At 47.1% G+C, this 20,053-nt stretch overlaps 1 protein-coding gene across 3 annotated transcripts in view; it reads left to right on the top strand.

Annotated features, from left to right (window-relative positions):
• LRP4 (LDL receptor related protein 4) overlaps nt 1-20,053 on the top strand; it is a 91,106-nt gene that overhangs the window by 55,874 nt on the left and 15,179 nt on the right. For 2 of the 3 annotated variants that reach the window (XM_088459451.1, XM_088459453.1), the window contains exons 2-20: nt 4,180-4,326; nt 4,445-4,561; nt 4,675-4,788; nt 6,706-6,822; nt 7,131-7,259; nt 8,237-8,356; nt 8,498-8,623; nt 9,760-9,885; nt 9,967-10,101; nt 12,725-12,850; nt 13,384-13,614; nt 13,816-13,972; nt 14,272-14,489; nt 14,587-14,763; nt 15,295-15,417; nt 16,104-16,312; nt 17,022-17,103; nt 19,640-19,745; nt 19,847-20,048. In XM_088459451.1, coding sequence (XP_088315577.1) covers nt 4,180-4,326; nt 4,445-4,561; nt 4,675-4,788; nt 6,706-6,822; nt 7,131-7,259; nt 8,237-8,356; nt 8,498-8,623; nt 9,760-9,885; nt 9,967-10,101; nt 12,725-12,850; nt 13,384-13,614; nt 13,816-13,972; nt 14,272-14,489; nt 14,587-14,763; nt 15,295-15,417; nt 16,104-16,312; nt 17,022-17,103; nt 19,640-19,745; nt 19,847-20,048 — 2,762 coding nt within the window. The remainder of the gene's footprint in view (nt 1-4,179; nt 4,327-4,444; nt 4,562-4,674; nt 4,789-6,705; nt 6,823-7,130; nt 7,260-8,236; nt 8,357-8,497; nt 8,624-9,759; nt 9,886-9,966; nt 10,102-12,724; nt 12,851-13,383; nt 13,615-13,815; nt 13,973-14,271; nt 14,490-14,586; nt 14,764-15,294; nt 15,418-16,103; nt 16,313-17,021; nt 17,104-19,639; nt 19,746-19,846; nt 20,049-20,053) is intronic. The other variant, XM_088459452.1, reaches the window with a different exon arrangement.

The following is a 20,053-nucleotide window of genomic DNA, read 5'->3' as shown; positions in this document are numbered from 1 at the left end:
ATTGATGGTTTGCACTATCTGTGAACATTCCTGCTTGTGGAACACAGTGGGCCATTTGTGGACGTGGATGGCGGCTTAAGAGGTGTATTGGGTACAGCGCTATACACAATGCAATGTGGGGCAATCACGTTAGAGGGTGCCGGCTAAGCAGTGAACCATGGGGCGGGGCTGTGTGCTGTGCTCCCTGCGATGTGGGGAAAAGAACTTTGCTGTGATCTCTGCTATCAATGGCAAAGAACGATCGAACCTCCACCATCAATGGCAAAACCATTTACCATCGATGCTAAACCATTGATGGTTGCTAACTGTCAGTGGCCATCTAGGTGACCTTATATACAGTGCAATGGAGTGTAGACGGTCAAATCGATAATCTGATAAAGTGGAAGTTTGTAATCCACAACTTTTGGTTTGAAGCTGATTTCATTTTGTGTTTTGTAATTCTGCTATTAAACCCTAACGATCCTACAACTGTCCTACCAAGCAATTAAATCATATTTTTGGTCTGACTGGTATTGTAATGTGGCCGCATTATATATTAATGTGATTGCGCAGATGCTAGATGAGAACCAAAAGAAGTTTGATGTGTGGTGCCAGGTTTAGTAATCTTGTAGAGAGAAGATCAATACGTGCGGGGACACTGAACATATAATGCGAGCAACGTGGTGTACGTAATAGCTGCAGGATGTCGGCGATATATCTGTCTTATTGGATCTGGAAGTATAGTGTTTACAAAAGCAAATGATGAATAAACAAAATGCTAAATAAATGAAAGATCATAACACTTAAAACTGCTCAACATTTTATTTACACATTGAGAAAGCTGCAACAATCTTCAGAACAGGTAACATTAGTCCTTCTATGGGCGCCCGACGGAGCCATTCAATTATTGTGCCGCTTGGGCACGAGTGCCGCGGATTATTTCTGCTCGCTCCCTCCTTAGGTGACAAGCAGAAATGTGCAAAAAGTGGTTGGGTTTCTTGGCGCTCTAACTGCATGTGCAGCACGCCCAATAGTTTAGAAGGGTTTAGCTGCATTACGTGAGGAAGTCCTTTTTGTAACCGGTATGCGGGCATGGTATGATAGATCGACATGTTGCATGTCGACTATCTGAGGATGTCGACATAGTGGTGCAGACAGAATCACTGTCGACCATGTGACCGGATCCCCAAAATATATTCGCTCTGTATGTCCTGCAGATAAACACGTTTTCATCATCATTTGCTGATGTTTTTGTTGACCTTTGCTTGCGCTAGAAAAGACTACACTATGCAATAGCGGGGCTTACACCCGACACCTGTACATATATCTGTGAATGTTTTCAGTAGCTTTCATATATTTTTAGCTTGCATGTTAGGTTTAGTATCTGTTTAGGCCGGTTACTATACATAACTGGGGCTAAGAATGTGGGGCAGACTGTGACAAAAATATTGCCGTGTGCAATTTTAAAGTTTATTATCAATCATTGTTATTATATTTGTTGAGTTCCACCTTAATTCGGCAATGTCACAGTCTTATACAGGGGAGATACACTAAGCCGTGGAGAGAGGTAAAGTACCAAGCAATCAGCTCCTAACTGCCATGTTGCAGGCTGTGTTTGAAAAAGGACAGGAGCTGATTGGTTGGTACTTTTAACTCTCTCCCCTTGATCGCTCTCCCAGGCTTAGTGCATCTTATTATTAAAACCGAAAATGACTACAATACTGAGTAGTGGGTTGTGAGAGATATTTAACCCAAAAGAAGAAATGCATGTAAGGAAAGTTTTATTTCCCGGAAGGCCTAGTTCACAGCTTCCTGCTACTGTGATGGTCTCTGGAATAGTGAGAGAGAGAGAGAAGATGATTGTAGCTGGTGATAATTAAGCAGATTAAAATAAGTGCACTCCAGTATGTGAGCGATGATTTTAATCGGGAACCTTTCCATCCCAATCACATTGTGGGATATTAATGAGAACTGTTGTACGGAGAACTGTACAATAGATGGTGTTGCCCTATCAGACAGTTGCTTTCATTTTATGAATTGAATAGGAAAATGACAATATTTTGCTATCAGCAATACCTCGTGGTCTTCTTCCACCTGCGGAACAGTTAAGGCGCATATCCACTGCACGATATAAATTAATGATTACGACATCGTTATCGTTCATTAATCGTGCAGTGAATATGCCGGCAACAACCAGCGATGCGCGCTCCCGGCATCGGTCATCACCTGAACATACTGAGCAAACCTGACTATGTCGACACGTTGTGCGTGTTCAGGGATGAGGGAGGGTGCCTGCACTGAACGACATTATCGTTCAGTGTGGACACAATAACCACTGCACAGTATAAAGAACGATTGTCTACGATAACGTAATCGTACAGACGTTTAGCGTTCCCGCTAGGCTGTTTTAGCGGGGCACTGCGCCCTGCCCTCCTTCAGGAGGGCAAAAAGCGCCCTCACCGCGCAGCGCACCGCTAAGCCTGCGGGTGCCGTCTTCACCCGTAGGTCGCAGTGTCCCGCGGGTGGGGAAATGTGCAGTGACCCGGTCACCGCCGGTGAATAGACGCTGGGCGCATGCGCCCCCGACATCTACCTGTCAGCAGCACTTGGGGGCTGCCGGGCGTGTCCGTAAGTGACGGGCACGCCCCCAAGAGTGACGAAATGGTGACTCGTCTTATAGACACGCCCCCTTTTCAATGGCCAAAGTGCGCGCGGAAGTGCCCTCTCTAGCTCCAGCGGCAGACAGGGCATCGGAGCTAGAGTGAACACTAGATTAGTCGTGTAGTGGATATGCGCCTTTTTAGATTAGCAGGTTCTCAATCACTTCCAGTGGAACACTGCTCCCAATGGCCAAAAAGATTCTGACCACTGGTATTTTAGAATACTTTGTGGCTTATTCTGATTCTGGAGCAAATCAAAAAAAGAGCAAGTATCTCTGCACCAGGACACACCATGCTGCAATGCAAATTTGTCTTTGCATTCAGAGTAAATACTGGCTGCTTTTGCATGTAGTCCACAAATACTGGACACCTTTATAGTGTTCATTCTAGCACCCTGCACCTGTCAAAGCCCGTGTAGTTCCTCTTTCCTACCTGGGGTGTCGCTCTCTGCTCTGGTGCTGCTAGCACACTCAGCTGAGGCAACAAACTGCTGAGATACAGACCAGGGTGTGCCAGAAGCACCAGAGCAGAGAGCAACACCCCACCCCCCTCCACCCCCACCCTCCACAGGCAGGAAAGAGGAACTACAGGGGTTGTGACAGGGGTTTGGTGCTAGAATGAATGCTAAGTTATTTATACACTACAATTTAGATCTGATTTTGGACACAACTCTCCCACTCTTAAATCTCTCTGCACATTTTACATCTGCCCCACCTGCAGTGCAACGTAGTTTTGCCTTTTGGAGAAAACCATTTCTAACGCTTAAAAGTAACATTTCTTTTTAGCCTGCTTAAGTTTCCACTTTAATGTTTCCAGAAAAAATTTTGTTAAAACAAATATGTTTTTGTCACCTGGTGATAAAGGTGGGGTGTAGTCAGATTACCGACGGCCGGGATGCCAGGCTGTCGGAATTCCGACAGTGGAAGCCCGACCTGGGACTAAAGATAGGCTTCGAAATCCCATTGCCTATCTTTAGCCCCACGACGAAATCCCGACAGTCAGCATCCCGAACAAAGGTTAGGTGATAGCCGTGGGAGGGAGGGCTAGATTTAGGCACCCCTGGGGGGACTTGGGGTTAGGCACTCCCCCGGGGAGGGCTAGGGTTAGGTTGCGGGGAGGGGGGTGGTTAGGTTTAGGCACCCCCAACCCCAGGAAGGTTAGGTTTAGGGTGCGGGAAAGAGGGGTTAAGGTTAGGCATCCCTGGGGGTAGGTTAGGGTTAGGCACCACTAAGGGAGGGTTAGGGGGGGTGGGGTAGGGATGGTATACTTACGACCCCTGTCGGGATCTTCAGTGATCGGGATGAATGCTGTCTGTATTGGAAAAGCTGCCGGTATTTAATTCAGATTCCGATAAACGTTATTAGCAAAACAAATGCGTACTCCACGCCAGTCTTAGCAGCACCTGATAGTCAGTATGTTTTATAGAGTGAGGCAGAAGAGTTCAGGGGATAAAGAAGCACTTTCTGCCTGTGTGCCTGATGTATAATAAGGGATGAGACGAGCTCATGATGACTGACGTCTCCTGTTCCCACCTTTTCAGCGTTCTCCAGTAGCTCGGAGTGTGCTTGCGGGCGTAACCACTTCACCTGCGCAGTCAGTGCCTTTGGGGAATGCACGTGTATCCCAGCGCAGTGGCAGTGCGATGGCGACAACGATTGCGGGGACCACAGCGACGAAGACGGCTGCAGTAAGTATACTACAACAATGTATCTGAGAGGGGTATATAAACTATAGGGGTTATAATCTGGAGGGCGTGTACAGTATATCAGGGTTGTCTACGGCTTACATCTGCTTCTTGCTGACAGTGCTTCCTACCTGCTCTCCGCTGGATTTTCACTGTGACAATGGGAAGTGCATTCGGCGCTCGTGGGTGTGTGATGGGGACAACGACTGCGAGGATGATTCTGACGAACAGGACTGTCGTAAGTCATGTGTGCGCTTGGGAAGGGCCGATGTCGAAGCCGCTTAGTATTGGTTAGAAGAGCCGGTGCCCAGGTGCGGTGTCCCCTCATTATAGTCCGTTTGTTTTCTGCAGCTCCCCGGGAATGTGAGGAGGACGAGTTCTCCTGTCAGAACGGATACTGTATCCGCAGCCTGTGGCACTGCGATGGGGACAATGACTGTGGCGACAACAGCGATGAACAGTGTGGTGAGGAGTCCTATATCATTTTGTATTGTACTGTATGTCACTTTTGTTTTTTGGTGGAGTTACATACATGTGGATATGTACACGGGTTGGTTACGGGATGCCAGCGCTATGAATCCCAACGCCGGCATCCCGACTGGGTGGCAATGCCGATAGATGAAAGTAGGTGTATATATAACCCTTCTCCTAACACTAACCCTCCCTCCCCACAGCCTAAACCTAACCCTCCCTCCCTAGTGCCTAACCCTAACCCTCCCTCCCTAGTGCCTAACCCTCCCTCCCTAGTGCCTAACCCTCCCTCCCTAGTGCCTGACCCTCCCTCCCTAGTGCCTGACCCTCCCTCCCTAGTGCCTGACCCTCCCTCCCTAGTGCCTGACCCTCCCTCCCTAGTGCCTGACCCTCCCTCCCTAGTGCCTGACCCTCCCTCCCTAGTGCCTGACCCTCCCTCCCTAGTGCCTGACCCTCCCTCCCTAGTGTCTGACCCTCCCTCCCTAGTACCTAACCCTGACCCTCCCGCTAATGCCTGACCCTCCTTCCCTAGTACCTAACCCTCCCTCCCTAGTACCTAACCCTGACCCTCCCCCCTAGTGCCTGACCCTAAGCCTTCCTCCCTCCCTAGTGCCTAACCCTCCACTTAGTGCCTAACCCTCCATCCCTAGTGCCTAACCCTCCCTCCCTAGTGCCTAACCCTCCCTCCCTAGTGCCTAACCCTCCCTCCCTAGTGCCTAACCCTCCATCCCTAGTGCCTAACCCTCCATCCCTAGTGCCTAACCTTCCCTCCCTAGTGCCTAACCTTCCCTCCCTAGTGCCTAACCCTTCCTCCCTCCCTAGTGCCTAACCCTCCACCTAGTGCCTAACCCTCCCTCCCTTCCTAGTGCCTAACCCTCCCTCCCTCCCTAGTGCCTAACCCTTCCTCCCTCCCTAGTGCCTAACCCTCTCTCCCTCCCTAGTGCCTAACCCTCCACCTAGTGCCTAACCCTCCACCTAGTGCCTAACCCTCCACCTAGTGCCTAACCCTCCATCCCTAGTGCCTAACTCTTCCTCCATCCCTAGTGCCTAACTCTTCCTCCATCCCTAGTGCCTAACTCTTCCTCCATCCCTAGTGCCTAACTCTTCCTCCATCCCTAGTGCCTAACTCTTCCTCCATCCCTAGTGCCTAACCTTCCCTCCCTAGTGCCTAACCCTTCCTCCCTCCCTAGTGCCTAACCCTTCCTCCCTCCCTAGTGCCTAACCCTCCCTCCCTCCCTAGTGCCTAACCCTCCCTCCCTCCCTAGTGCCTAACCCTCCCTCCCTCCCTAGTGCCTAACCCTCCCTCCCTCCCTAGTGCCTAACCCTCCCTCCCTAGTGCCTAACCCTCTCTCCCTCCCTAGTGCCTAACCCTCTCTCCCTCCCTAGTGCCTAACCCTCTCTCCCTCCCTAGTGCCTAACCCTCTCTCCCTCCCTAGTGCCTAACCCTCTCTCCCTCCCTAGTGCCTAACCCTTCCTCCCTCCCTAGTGCCTAACCCTTCCTCCCTCCCTAGTGCCTAACCCTTCCTCCCTCCCTAGTGCCTAACCCTTCCTCCCTCCCTAGTGCCTAACCCTCCTTCCCTAGTGCCTAAGCCTAACCCTCCACCTAACCCCAATACTTACTGTTGGGATGCTGGCATCGTGATTCTGACTGGTGTCGGCATTCTGGCACCGGCACTCTGAACGCCGGAATCCCAACAGTCGGGATAATGACTACTTGCCGTGTACACGTATGTATATAGAACGTGTCAAATGAGTATAATCAATTATTACTCAGCTTTTTATTGTTCTATTATGACATGTGAACGGAATCCCCTGGCCCAAACCCCCCTCATATAGACATTATCTGTGTATGTGATGTAGCTGTACTTTGCTTCCCCCACCCCTGTATAATCCAGAACTCTCTCCCGGTAGATATGAGGAAGTGCTCGGAGAAGGAGTTTGGCTGTAATGATGGAAGCTGCATCGCCGAGCACTGGTTTTGTGATGGGGACACTGACTGCAAGGATGGATCTGACGAGGAATCTTGTCGTAAGCGCATCCGAATGTTTTTGGTTTGGTTTATTGTTTATTGGTATAGTGCCAGCAGTTTACACAGCACTGTCATTCACATCATTCTCCACACCATAGTGTTAATTCCCCTTAGTCTAGTAGCACAAGTACACGTACACGTACAACAGGATCCAACTAACCTACCAGTATGTTTTTGGGGTGTGTGAGGAAACCGGAGTTCCCACACAAGCACACGGAGAGCGCATGCAAACTCCACACAAGTAGGGTCCTGGTGGGGAATTGAGCTCATGACCCAAGTCAATTTGCGCGTCGTATCTCCCCAACAGCCTCCGATGTTCCAGCGCCCAGCTGCAGCCTGGAGGAGTTTCAGTGCGCCTATGGGCGCTGCATCCTGGACATCTATCACTGTGACGGGGATGACGATTGTGGAGACTGGTCTGATGAATCCGACTGCTGTGAGTATTACTATTCAGTTTTCTGTCTCCTAAACCCATCTGCAAGACCCCCCCCTCCCCCCCCTTGCTTCTCCTGTCACTGCCATCTTACCTTCTCTGGCCACATTGCTCATATAGGGCTCTATTTACTAAGCCTTGGATGCAGATAAAATAAAGGCTCATGCACAGTAGACAAGGGGTAGCCAACCTCGGTCCTCGTGAGCTACCAACAGGTGACGTTTTCCAGACCACCTAACAGGTGCACAGGTGTATTCATTACTAACTAGCACATTTGAAAAGATCCACAGGTGGAGCTAATTATATCACTTGTGATTCTGTGAGGAGACCTGCAAAACATGCACCGTTGGTAGCTCTTGAGTACCAGGGTTGGCTACCACTGCTCTAGACCATGTGCTGTAGGAACGATATTGGTGAAAGATTTTCTTTGAACTTTCTGTAGTACAGGACAAATGATATCGGGTGTACACACTGATAGATATCTATCTCTGAACAGGCAATTCTTGGTGATATCGTCAGATTGGCCTGCATGTACGTACGACCAAAGACATCGATAACGACTTGCGGGAGTGCGCATCGTTGGTATTTCCCTGCATACACGCTGAACGATATATCGTTGAAAGATATCGTTATCGTCCAGATCGTTCATGAGAATAGTCTAGTGTGTATGTGGCTTAACAACCAACTAGCTCCTAACTGTCACTAACTATCATTTTTTAAACACAGCCTGTGACATGGCAGTTAGGATCTGATTGGCTGGTACTTTGTCCCTTCACGTTATCTCCATCCATGGCTTAGTCCTCAGTCTGTAAATAAACCCTTATCTGCTACCTCTATTCTTATGTAGCATCAGGTTCCTGGTCTTTTGCTGTGTTTGTATACTTACCCCCCAACCCCCCCCCCCCTCCCCATCCCTCCTGCTCGTACTTCCTGGCTATAATGTTAAACAAATACAGATTCCCATCTTGCTACTTTATCAGCCTCCCATCAGCCTTGTCGGTCAGGAGAATTCATGTGCAACAGTGGTCTGTGTATAAACTCCGGCTGGCGCTGTGACGGAGACGCGGACTGTGACGATCAGTCTGACGAGAGGAACTGCAGTAAGTCCTGTATAATCTCTCCTTACACTAACCGTTCATCGTAACAGTGTTACCATTCAGAATGAACTAGTATTGGCTGAAATATAGGTGCTTTAATCCCTTTGGAGTAATGGAAAGTCATGTTGTATTTACCTTCCACAGCGACCTCCGTGTGTACAGCTGACCAGTTCCGCTGCAGTTCAGGCCGCTGTGTTCGGCTCTCCTGGAGATGTGATGGGGAGGATGATTGCTCCGATAACAGCGATGAGAAGGGATGTGAAAAAACTGGTGAGTGGGAAAGTGATTAGTCTGCTTAGATAAATCCCAGTGTGATGGGTGTTGGGTTAGAGAGTTGGGTCAGGTGGAGAAGAAAATGTGAAAAAACGTAGGTGGTATGTGCAAGGGGTACGGGTCAGACTGGTAAGGTGAATTCAAGGGATCGGGTCAGACAGGTACGGTGAATGTTAGAATTTGGGTTGCATGGGTAAGGTGAATATGAGGGTTCGGGTCAGAGAAGTACAGTGAACGTAAGAATGTGTGTCAGATGGGTAAGGCAAATGTGAGAGTACAGATCAGATGGGTAAGGCAATTTGTGAGGGTAAGAATGTGATTCAGATGGGTAAGGTGAATGTGAGGGTACGGGTCAGATGGGTAAGGCAAATGTGAGTGTTTGTATCAGATAAAGACAGAGTGTGAATCTGAGGGGTTGGGACAGGCAGAGAGTGAATCTGAGGGGTTGGGACAGGCAGAGAGTGAATCTGAGGGGTTGGGACAGGCAGAGTGTGAATCTGAGGGGTTGGGACAGGCAGAGAGTGAATCTGAGGGGTTGGGACAGGCAGAGAGTGAATCTGAGGGGTTGGGACAGGCAGAGAGTGAATCTGAGGGGTTGGGATAGGCAGAGAGTGAATCTGAGGGGTTGGGATAGGCAGAGAGTGAATCTGAGGGGTTGGGACAGGCAGAGAGTGAATCTGAGGGGTTGGGACAGGCAGAGAGTGAATCTGAGGGGTTGGGACAGGCAGAGAGTGAATCTGAGGGGTTGGGACAGGCAGAGAGTGAATCTGAGGGGTTGGGATAGGCAGAGTGTGATTCTGAGGGGTTGAGACAGGCAGAGAGTGAATCTGAGGGGTTGGGACAGGCAGAGAGTGAATCTGAGGGGTTGGGATAGGCAGAGTGTGATTCTGAGGGGTTGGGACAGGCAGAGTGAATCTGGGGGGTTGGGACAGGCAGAATAAGAGTTGCCCACTGCATTCACTCAATTCATTCTGGGATTTGGTTCATATGCGGTGAGCGACCAAACCTCAAAAAAAACGTAATTTTCAGAGGTTCGATCGCAAAAACTGTAATAATGCATCCCGCCCTTTGTCATTACTCCTTGCCACTGTCCAGTTTCACCTCAATCTCGTGTCACCTCTCTCCCATGGCAGGACCCCCGCAGTGCGCCCACGACCAGTTTCTGTGCAGTAATGGCCGCTGTATCGGACAGAGGAAACTGTGCAACGGAGCTAACGATTGCGGCGACGGCAGTGATGAGAGCCCACATCAAAACTGCCGTTAGTATCACTCCCTACACCTTCTCTCTCACCGTAATTCTGTAGTGTTTACCCAACCTCGTTTCACCTTTTCCTTCTCAGGGCCTCGGACCGGAGAAGAGAACTGTAACCACAACAATGGTGGCTGCGTGCAGAAGTGTCAGACAGTGCGTGGGTTGGTACAATGTACGTGTCAGACAGGATACAGGCTAATGGACGATGGGCGATCATGCCAAGGTGAGGAATATCGACGGATGTGAACCTTTTTGTAGTAGTTTCTGTCCATTGCTTTGATTGTTACTTGTGAAGAATGGGCCTGATTCAGAGCCGGACGCTATTTGCGCTCGCTCGTCCAGAAAATAGGGGTGGCTATTCAAATCAACCGTTCGCTCTTTGCGGTCTGTTCACGCCTCTAGGTCTGAACGAGCGAACAAAACTTGCGTTCGTTTTTTGAAAAAATACGCCCCCTGGCCGCTCGCATCCTACGTCATGTCCGCTATTTATTAGATCAGTCGAGTACATCGACCAGCGTATGAACTGCTCGCTATTCTTGGGGTTGGTTTTTGCTACCACAATTTTGCGAGCAGTTCTGGCTATAAAATAACCCAGTGACGTGGTCAATGACGCTGCTGTTTTAAATATGCACACCCATAAAACGCCCGTTTTGACCTTTAAGCACGCCTGCGTTCGGATCACCACTCCCCGTTTTCAAGCACCTTCCCCTGTTACCACCCACATACGCCTCCTCCTGTCACTCGAATTATCAGGCATTCGCTATTTTGCGAGCACATGAATTTCGACCGCACTGACTGGTTCGCGCATGCGTATAACGATCCGTACGCATGCGCAGTTGGGCAAACATCGCTCGGAGCGAACGAGCGGCCGCTTTCGAGCGGCTCAGAATCAGGCCCAATGTGTGGTACAGTTTTACGACTCCAACTGATCAGATTGCTGAGCTGAGGTGCTGACAATCAGATTGATGGGAGATAACTTGGGTGTGATGTGATTGCAGCAAAAACTTCCTGCAAACAACTTCCTGCTTATTATGTAATTCCATGGTAATGCGTGTTGTGATTAATATAACTTGCTGGGAAGCTTCTAAGTCACAGTATTTATCTTCTCTCAATGTAACTACAGATGTTCCCTCTCTGCGCGTCAGGTCCTGTGAGACTCTGCTAGCGCTGATCATCTTTTTTTGCGTCTTTTTTGCCGAAATGGCGTCTAAGTCACGATGCCACTAGGACGCACCAGCAGACTGCGCTGATTAATTTGATATGTGACACTTGTGTATCTGAATGCGGCTGAGTCTCTGTATCTGTGTACGAGGTGCTACAATGTAGCGGCCGCAGCTTTTTATCATTCCAAGTTCCGTTGTGGTTCATATACAGACTCAGGTGCAGACAGATATATAAGTGTCACATATCACATGAATCTGCACAGTCTGCTGGTGCATCCTAGTGGCAGCACATTGCGACTTAGGCCCGTATTCAATTCGGAGCAAAAAGCCGTTTTGTCCCCGTTTTTTGGACATAATTTTGCCTGAAAATGTTTCTCTGTATTCAATTCCAGTCCGGTTTTGCAGGAGAAAAAAAGTGCAAAATCTATATTTTGGGGTGCAAGTGTTGGGAAACCACCCAGAACCCTTGGTACACCCCCCAAAGGACAATTCGCCCAAAAAAAGGAAAAAAAAAAATCCCGGAACACCACAAAAATCGCCTTAGAAATTTGGGGTGAAAATTAAAAAAAAGTGGGGGGACAACTTCAAAAACTAACGAAATAATCTTCTGGGGGGGCTCTAAGAAGGGGCCAACGGAGGAATTTCACTTTTTCTAAAACTTCACTTTAGAGACATAAAAATATGCTAGTACCTATATTCAAGCACCCAAAATTTGATGGGGCTACTTATTTTTTCAAAAAAACACTGCTCTATGCCATTCTTAACCACTTTTACCAAGACGCTAATAGCAAGCAATTACCACCACTTAAGTACCCTAACTAGTGCAATTAGGGCTAATACTAAACTGCCATAATGATTCAGCCCATCTTTTTCTGGGGTACAGAGTGATTCCCCCAATTCATCCTGCACTTTTCACCTGTTTCACATTCGCCGGGTCCCGTTTTCGCCTGTTTGTGAATTGAATACGGAGTAAATCGGGAGCGCGCACAAAACGTTTTCGCCTCCAAAACAGGCGAAGGCGGCGAAAAGTCAGGTGGAACTTTTCGTCGAGGTAAAACTAATTGAATACGGCCCTTAGACGCATTATCAGCAAAGGACGCCCAACGCTAGCAGAGTAGCACGGGACCTGGGGTCTCACTCATGCCAGGCAAGTCGCGATGCGTGGCTAGAATGTATGAGGGCACATCTGTATACAGATATCTGGAGAATGTTTTAGGGCAGTGGTCGCCAACCCGATCCTCAAGAGCCACGAATGGGTCACGTTTTCCAGACCACCTAGCTGGTGCACAGGTGTAGTCCTTACTAACACATTTTAAAAGATCCACTGGTGGAGCTAATTATTTCACTTGTGATTCTGTGAGGAGATCTGGAAAACATGCACTGTTGGTAGCTATCGAGGACCAGGGTTGACTAACCCTGTTTTAGTTTTTTTTAAGGATAAAATGATAATTTTGCCATCCATTAAATGTTAATTATACCTGAAGCTCTTTGTATCTAAAAAAATGATTTGTGTGTATATTGACTTCTTTATATTATGAATGGGGCATTTTCATTCGGCAGAGAAATCGTTTGGAATTTAGGGTTTTCGCTAACATTGTGAATCTTTTCAGTTGAAATTCTTGCCCGAGACGGCTCAGAAGGTAAGAAATAATAATTTTGCTCTGTTTTGAATGCTCCGCGCAGACGTGAATGAGTGTGCAGAGGAGGGGTATTGTAGTCAAGGCTGCAGTAACAGCGAAGGAGGCTTCCAATGCTTTTGCGAGACGGGATACCAACTGCGGCCGGACAAACGCAGCTGCAAGGCCCTGGGTAAGATTTTCAGATTTTCTCTTGGCAAGTGGAACAAATCTGATGTTAACCCTTCAAACCAACTAGCCAGTTACACTGCGCCTGCTGCTAGCGGTGGAGGAAGACATTTTGTGGGTGGGAATCAGTGGCGGCTGCAGCGCAGTTCAAAATTCAAATAGGGGAGCCACACCAACTGCCAGTGAGTCCCAGACATCTATGTTTGGCAGCGTTTGGGGTGGCAGTTGGTGTAGTTCCCCTATTTGAATTTTGGACTGCGTTGCAGCCCCGCCTCTGGAGCCTCCACTGGTGGGAGTAATATTCATGAGAATGGACCTATCCATTGTCTACAATCTAGCGGCATCGCTAATGTTTTTGAACCATGTGCAGCAGTATCGGACCCCCTGTCCAATATCAAAGCTTTTTGTTTCCAGCATAAGTTTACTACCTCAAAGGAAGGAGTTTTATCGGCCTGCGGAATTATCTCTAGGCTATTTTACTGAACATTGTATAGAAAACCGCTGGTTCAGGCCTGTCCTATTTTCTTTCTCTCTTAGGACCGGAACCGGTTCTGCTGTTTGCCAATAGGATCGACATTCGTCAGGTTTTGCCGCACCGATCTGAGTACACCCTGCTCCTCAATAACCTGGAGAATGCCATTGCCTTGGATTTTCACCACCGCCACGAGCTGGTGTTCTGGTCGGACGTTACACTGGACCGCATCATGAGCGCCAACCTTAATGGAAGCAATGTAGAAGAGGTGGTGTCTACAGGTCTCGAAAGTCCAGGTATGTCGAGGGGTTAGATTCATAAAAGGTTGGATATGGAGCATAATACATAACATATACATACATATGGAGCATAATACATAACTTTGGGGTATAGGAGAAGGTCTCCAATCTTCAGCATAAATCCGTAGTATAGATCTTGAGGTTGGCGGATAGGGATGGCGGACACTGAGCATCTTGATATTTCCGTTCTGGACTCAGGGGGCCTAGGCATTGACTGGATCCACGACAAGCTATTTTGGACAGACTCTGGAACCTCTCGCATTGAAGTATCCAATCTAGACGGGTCTCATCGCAAGGTCATCCTCTGGAACAACCTGGAGAAGCCTCGGGCCATAGCCTTGAACCCGATGGAAGGGTAAGTGTGTTGGCTCTCGAAATTCAGGGTATTTTGTTGGATTTTCACACAATTCACTCTAGTTTTTATTTAAACCTACTTGGGAGCAAAGATTTATTTTAAAACTTGTCAAAATAAAGGAGGTGCATTTATGTCGGTTGCTGACCTGGTGTAATTTTTAGTTTTTGTATTTTAAGATGGTAATTGGGATTTATCCAATTTACCTGTTTTGTTATTAATTTACATTTTAATAAGGTTGGTGTTTGTCAATTTACACTTTTAACCTTGTTTTATAATGTACGCATTACATATCCCTTTAGCACCATCTACTGGACAGATTGGGGTAATACGCCACGCATTGAATATGCCAGCATGGATGGCTCCAACAGACGCGTCATAGCGGATACGCATCTCTTCTGGCCCAACGGTCTGACCATTGATTATGCCGCCAGACACATGTACTGGGTGGATGCCAAACACCATGTCATTGAGAGAGCAGATCTTGATGGATCCAACCGCAAAGCTGTGATCAACCAAGGTGGGTGGAGTCTACAATTGTCTCTGCTCTCAGTCTTCCCAGCAGCCGAGGTCACCCCCTGCTGGAAATTGCTCATCTCGGTCTGTCTGCCCTGCAGGTCTTCCGCATCCGTTTGCTATCACGGTGTTTGAGGACAGTCTGTATTGGACTGATTGGCATACCAAGAGCATAAACAGTGCCAATAAATTCACTGGAAAGAACCAAGAGGTGATACGAAGCAAGCTTCACTTCCCCATGGACATCCACACCCTTCATCCACAGCGTCAGCCAATAGGTGAGGGGTCCAGGTCCTATATATGTTTTTAAAAAAACAGATCATGGGGTCTATTTACTAAGCAGTTTTAGGAGACCGAGTGAAAAGTGATAAGGTGCCAGCCAATCAGCTCCCAACTGTCATTTTTCAAACACAGCCTGAGATGGCAGTTAGGAGCTGATTGGCTGGCACCTTATCACTTTTCACTCTGTCTCCTAACACTGCTTAATAAATAGACCCCCTAGTCTCAAAAGATATTAATGCATAAATATAGTTGAAAATATACAGTCAGTTTTAATGTTAGTTAAATGCCTTCATTGTCCTATAGAAGCACAAGTGACACTTGCAGGCTGCATAAGTGCATAATATACTGGAAAGGAAGAATTCTAGAGATAACCTATTATTTATTATATCTGTATTCTGTAATGAAATAAAAATATAAAGTTCAGTAATATTACATAACTACAGCGTCATTTCCTATCATGAGTACTTGTCACAGTCATCACTCTGGTGGGCACTTTTTGTTCATTGTTCTCCTGTGTTCCCCACTAGGGAAGAACCGCTGCGGCGCTGATAATGGCGGCTGCTCGCACCTGTGCCTCCCCAGTGGTGACTCATTCACTTGCGCTTGTCCCACTGGTTTTCGCAAGACTGGACCCAAGACTTGTGCCATAAGTAAGTAGGGGGGATTCTTTAAATCATACATTATACTGTGTATAAATCCAGTTTCCAAGTGAGGAATAGTGACCCCCTGTCCACAGCTGTACCCCTATTACATCCCATAGTTTTTGTCATTAAGTATTATCGAGGGGTGATGTCATTGATAACTAATTATAAAGCATATAAAACTACCTCTTATATGTAGTTTATTGGTGTATTATATTTGTAGAGGAGAATGGATGTCCAGCACCTCTTAGAGGCTAATATAACCCCAAAGATGAACAATTTTATTTTTGGTGGAATTATAGATTTAACATAAATCCATCATATTGCTTACCCTGGGGATCCATGAAATCTGGCTACCACCCCCCTTCCCCTTCCCTTAATTATGCTTTCCTCTCTGCCACCGAGGCAATTCTTCCATCCAGTTAGTGTGTGGATTCTGTATTCAGAATCAAGGGAGGTTGGAGCACCACAGATATTAGAGCCACCAGGCTGGGTGGAATGCCATTACTTAGAAACAGGGTTCATATTTAACTTTTGGAATGTCACTCAAAACATAAGTCTCAGTGTTGGGTGTGGTTATCCTATTAATACATAGAGTACAGACCCCTAACCAGGCCCCCAAAACGCCTACATTTGCTCTTTGTGCCATTTTGAAGCTGAAGGAATTAAGATGATGACCTTTGACCTTCGATCAGGTCTTGACAAGTTCCTGCTTTTTGCCCGAAGGACGGACATCCGGAGGATCAGCTTCGACACCAATGACCTCTCCGATTTTGTCATCCCACTGTCCAATGTCCGCAGTGCCGTCGCACTGGACTGGGATTCAGCGGATGACTACATGTACTGGACGGACACCAACACGGACGCCATCAACCGCGCCAAGTCGGATGGCAGCAGCCAGGAGGTGAGGAGAACGCCGTACTGAGGGATGTGTGCCCTGTTCCCCCTTGTGTGTTTCTCTATAACTAATTAGGAGAAAAGATATCCTCTAAATGTATCGTTACAAAGGGGCTGATCTTGAGATGGAAGTAAACAGGCTGGAGGTGCTCCTGCATTGCGTCCACAGACAATTGTATATTCGCCCGTATGCACAGTTCTACCCATCTTGTGGCGCAACCGTTCCCTTTCCGTACGCTTGGTCTGCTACTCGTCGTCATTATAGGGCGCACTCGCGCCGGCTTATACTGGGTAATCCAGGCATATTGAAGCTTGTATACAACTCTGCGTAGACTGCAGTTCTGTCTGCGCCCCCTTACTGTACTTTGCCCCCTGATTAGAATGTCCAGTTACTCCTGAAGAAATGAACAAGTTTGCATCATTCGTCCTTGTGTAGATTACTCTGCGAGTGCTCCAGAACCCAAAAACCACACTAGATCCTTTTCTCTAACCCGTCCACCTCCCCATCCGCCATTGTTGTACTTTCTTTCAGGAAATTTTTAGTAAGGGGAAGGTTTTCTTTATTATTCTGTTTTGTTATATTATCAATAAACTCTCACCCCAAGCAGAGATCATACAATAGTAAGTTATTCCTAACAGAACTGAATGGACCACAGGGGGACTGGGGTAAAGGTTGGATATCCCCTGACTGATAACGTTCTCTTTGTTCCCCTCAGGTCATCGTAGAGACCAGCTTGGAGAGTCCGGCTGGATTGGCTTTAGACTGGGTCACGCAGAAACTGTACTGGACAGATGCAGGTGAATTTACCTTTTGGCTCTAGAGCACTGAAGCTTGCATCTAACGTACTAGAGTTCACATTGCCAAAGGTCTTCATTAGGGATTAGGCATAAAAGACTGTAGTGGGGGTCTATTTACTAAGCCTTGGATGGAGATAAAGTACTAGCCAACCAGCTCCTAACTGTCATTTTTTCAAACACAGCATGTGACATGGCAGTTAGGAGCTGATTGGCTTGTACTTTATCTCCGTTCACTTTATCTCCATGCAAGGCTTAGTAAATAGACCCCTAAAGTAGTTTAGTTATCTGACGGTTAAAGGATACTTCTCCAAAATGGAAAATATGAGTTAGCGACTTTATTTAATTAAGTTATTTATATTGAGCTTACATATTGCGGAGCGCTTTACAGATTATGGGACGTATTCAATTCCAGACGAAAAGTCTCGTACTTTTCGCATGCAGTACTTTTCGACCACTTCGCTGGTTTTCAATGCTGAAAAGTATCCGCTGTATTCAATTAGAAATCGACGAAAACGGGAGCCAGCGAAAATGTAATATGCGAAAAGTACTGTAAGATTTGGGGAAATGAGCCTGACACCCCCCAAAAGATGCACTGACATTGGGGTTCACTCTAGTTACCCCGGAATAGGCCTGCTGAAGGTATTTGGGGTACTTAAATTGTCTCAATAGCTGCTATTTAGCGCCTTTGCAGAAGTGGTGAAGAATAGCATTTTGGAGTATTTTTTGAAGAACATAAGTAATCCCAGGAAAATTGGGGTACCTGAAAATGGGTGCAAGCATATTTTAAAGTTTGTAAAGTGAAGTTTCAAAAATCGTACAAAATCCACATTCCGCAAGCACCTGCAAACTTAAAAACACCTGGGGCATACTTGGGGACCCTCCTGGAGTCTATTTAGCTAGTTTTTAAGTTTATCCCCCAACTTGGGACTTTTTCGCCCCCAAAACGAAAGTAATTTTTTGGGGTGATCTAAAAACTTTTTTAAACTTTTTTTTTTTTTTTTTTTTTTTTTAACGCAGTTTAACTTTGGGGGACTGTCCCAAGTGTGCAGGGGGCTTCCCGCAGCTTTGCACCCTAAACCCCCAATTCTGCACTTTTTTTCGACACCTATTCATAGGCGAAAATTGATCGCAGGTCCCCATTGCATTGAGTTTCCGCACCGGCGAAAAGCTTTTTGGAATTGAATACGGAGGAAACTTTTCGCATGGCGAAATGACGTCACCGGCGATACTTTTCCGCAGAAAATGACTTATTGCAGCTAATTGAATACCACCCTATATTTAATAATTCAATCCATCCCTTTCCTGGGAGGGTAGCGAAGTAACCGGAGGAAACGCACACAAACATGGAGAACATACAAACTACATACAGGAAGCTTGCCTAAACCAATATTTCTATCCATCTATGGGACTAAACAAATGAACACAAAAATTAATTAATAAAAAAAAAAAAGTAAGCAATTCATCAGAGAAAATTCAGGCAAGACTATTTTGTAAAGCACTAATAAAAATATATAGGCCTAACAAGGTAACTGATTAATTCTTATTGAAGTGTGAAGAATGCAAATGTGGGTGAGGAATCCGTTATCTGTTTATGTATATGGCACCGCTTGGTTCAGCAGCGCTGTAAAGTGGGGATAATAGAGCATGGTACAAAAACGGAGAGGACCAGGAAGCACAACACAGATCTGTCACAAAGCATCAGTACAAGAATAGCTAGAGAGAAAACACAACACCTATATGACATAATAGGGAAGGTGTAGCATAAGCAGAGGGGAGATGTATTATTAGGGTCAGGGCTGGCTCTAGGGGTGTTCGACCTGAGCGGTCGAATAGGGGTGCCACCCATAGAGGGCGCACCCTTCCCCAGCATCCCGATTTTGGACCAAAGTGGTCCGCGGGTGGTCAAATCGGGGGGGTTGGGGACCCCCACCGCCGCAGCGGTGCCGAGACCCTGGAGTTTGAATGGATGATGAGCGCAGCATCCATTCAGTGCCGTGAGAGGGCTGGGGGAAGCCCAGCTAGTGAGGCTGCCCCCCAGCCTGACGTTATTTGGAGGCATGCCATGCAGACACGCCCCTCAGATAACGTCACATAAGGTGGTGTGGCCTATGGTAATTAGGCCACCCCCCCCAATGATTAGGGCTGCTCCTGCTTCACCTCTTATTGAGGCAATAATGCTGAGATGTATTAACCACTTGGCTGCCTGAGGAGAGAAATCTCTGACACTTATCTACTGATGCTACATTTCCCTCCCTTCCTTCCTAAATGTGTAGTACAAAAAATGCAGTAGGTGCGATACAGGGATGCATAGGGGGACTGGACAGGAAGAAAGGAGGAGAAAGGCAAATTACAATTTTTGCATCCAATTTATTCATAAAACTGTGTAAGAATTAATTAATGCCAGATAATGATTTTCTTTAGAAGTACCCAAGTCATTAACCAGTTCCTTGTTCCTACAGAAAGTTGTGAAAACGGTAGTGGCCTAAATGTTTTATTTAGCGAGGACCTCTAATGTCTCTACTCTACTCTTCCTCAGGGACAGACCGGATAGAAGTCTCTAACACGGACGGGTCTCTGCGCAGTGTCCTGATCTGGGAGAACCTGGACAGACCGAGGGATATTGTGGTGGATCCAGTCGGAGGGTGAGAGAAGTTCCTGTCCATCCTCCGTTCTAGGTGGCCTCATAGATTGATCTTCCTTTGTCCATCCTAAGCAGTGAAATGCAATCTATTTATCACCGTAGGTTCATGTACTGGACAGACTGGGGAGCCAACCCAAAGATCGAACGAGCTGGGATGGACGCCTCTGGCCGCATGGTCATCATGTCCTCCAATCTCACTTGGCCAAATGGACTGGCTATTGATTACGAGTCAGAGAGGCTTTATTGGGCTGATGCGGGCATGAAAACCATAGAATCTGCTAAACTCGACGGAGCTGACCGCATGGTGAG

The sequence above is a fragment of the Taudactylus pleione genome, unplaced genomic scaffold, assembly GCF_031769625.1.
Source record: "Taudactylus pleione unplaced genomic scaffold, aTauple2 ptg000911l, whole genome shotgun sequence".
NCBI classification, from domain to species: Eukaryota; Metazoa; Chordata; class Amphibia; order Anura; family Myobatrachidae; genus Taudactylus; species Taudactylus pleione.
This window is presented reverse-complemented; position numbering and strand designations above follow the sequence as displayed.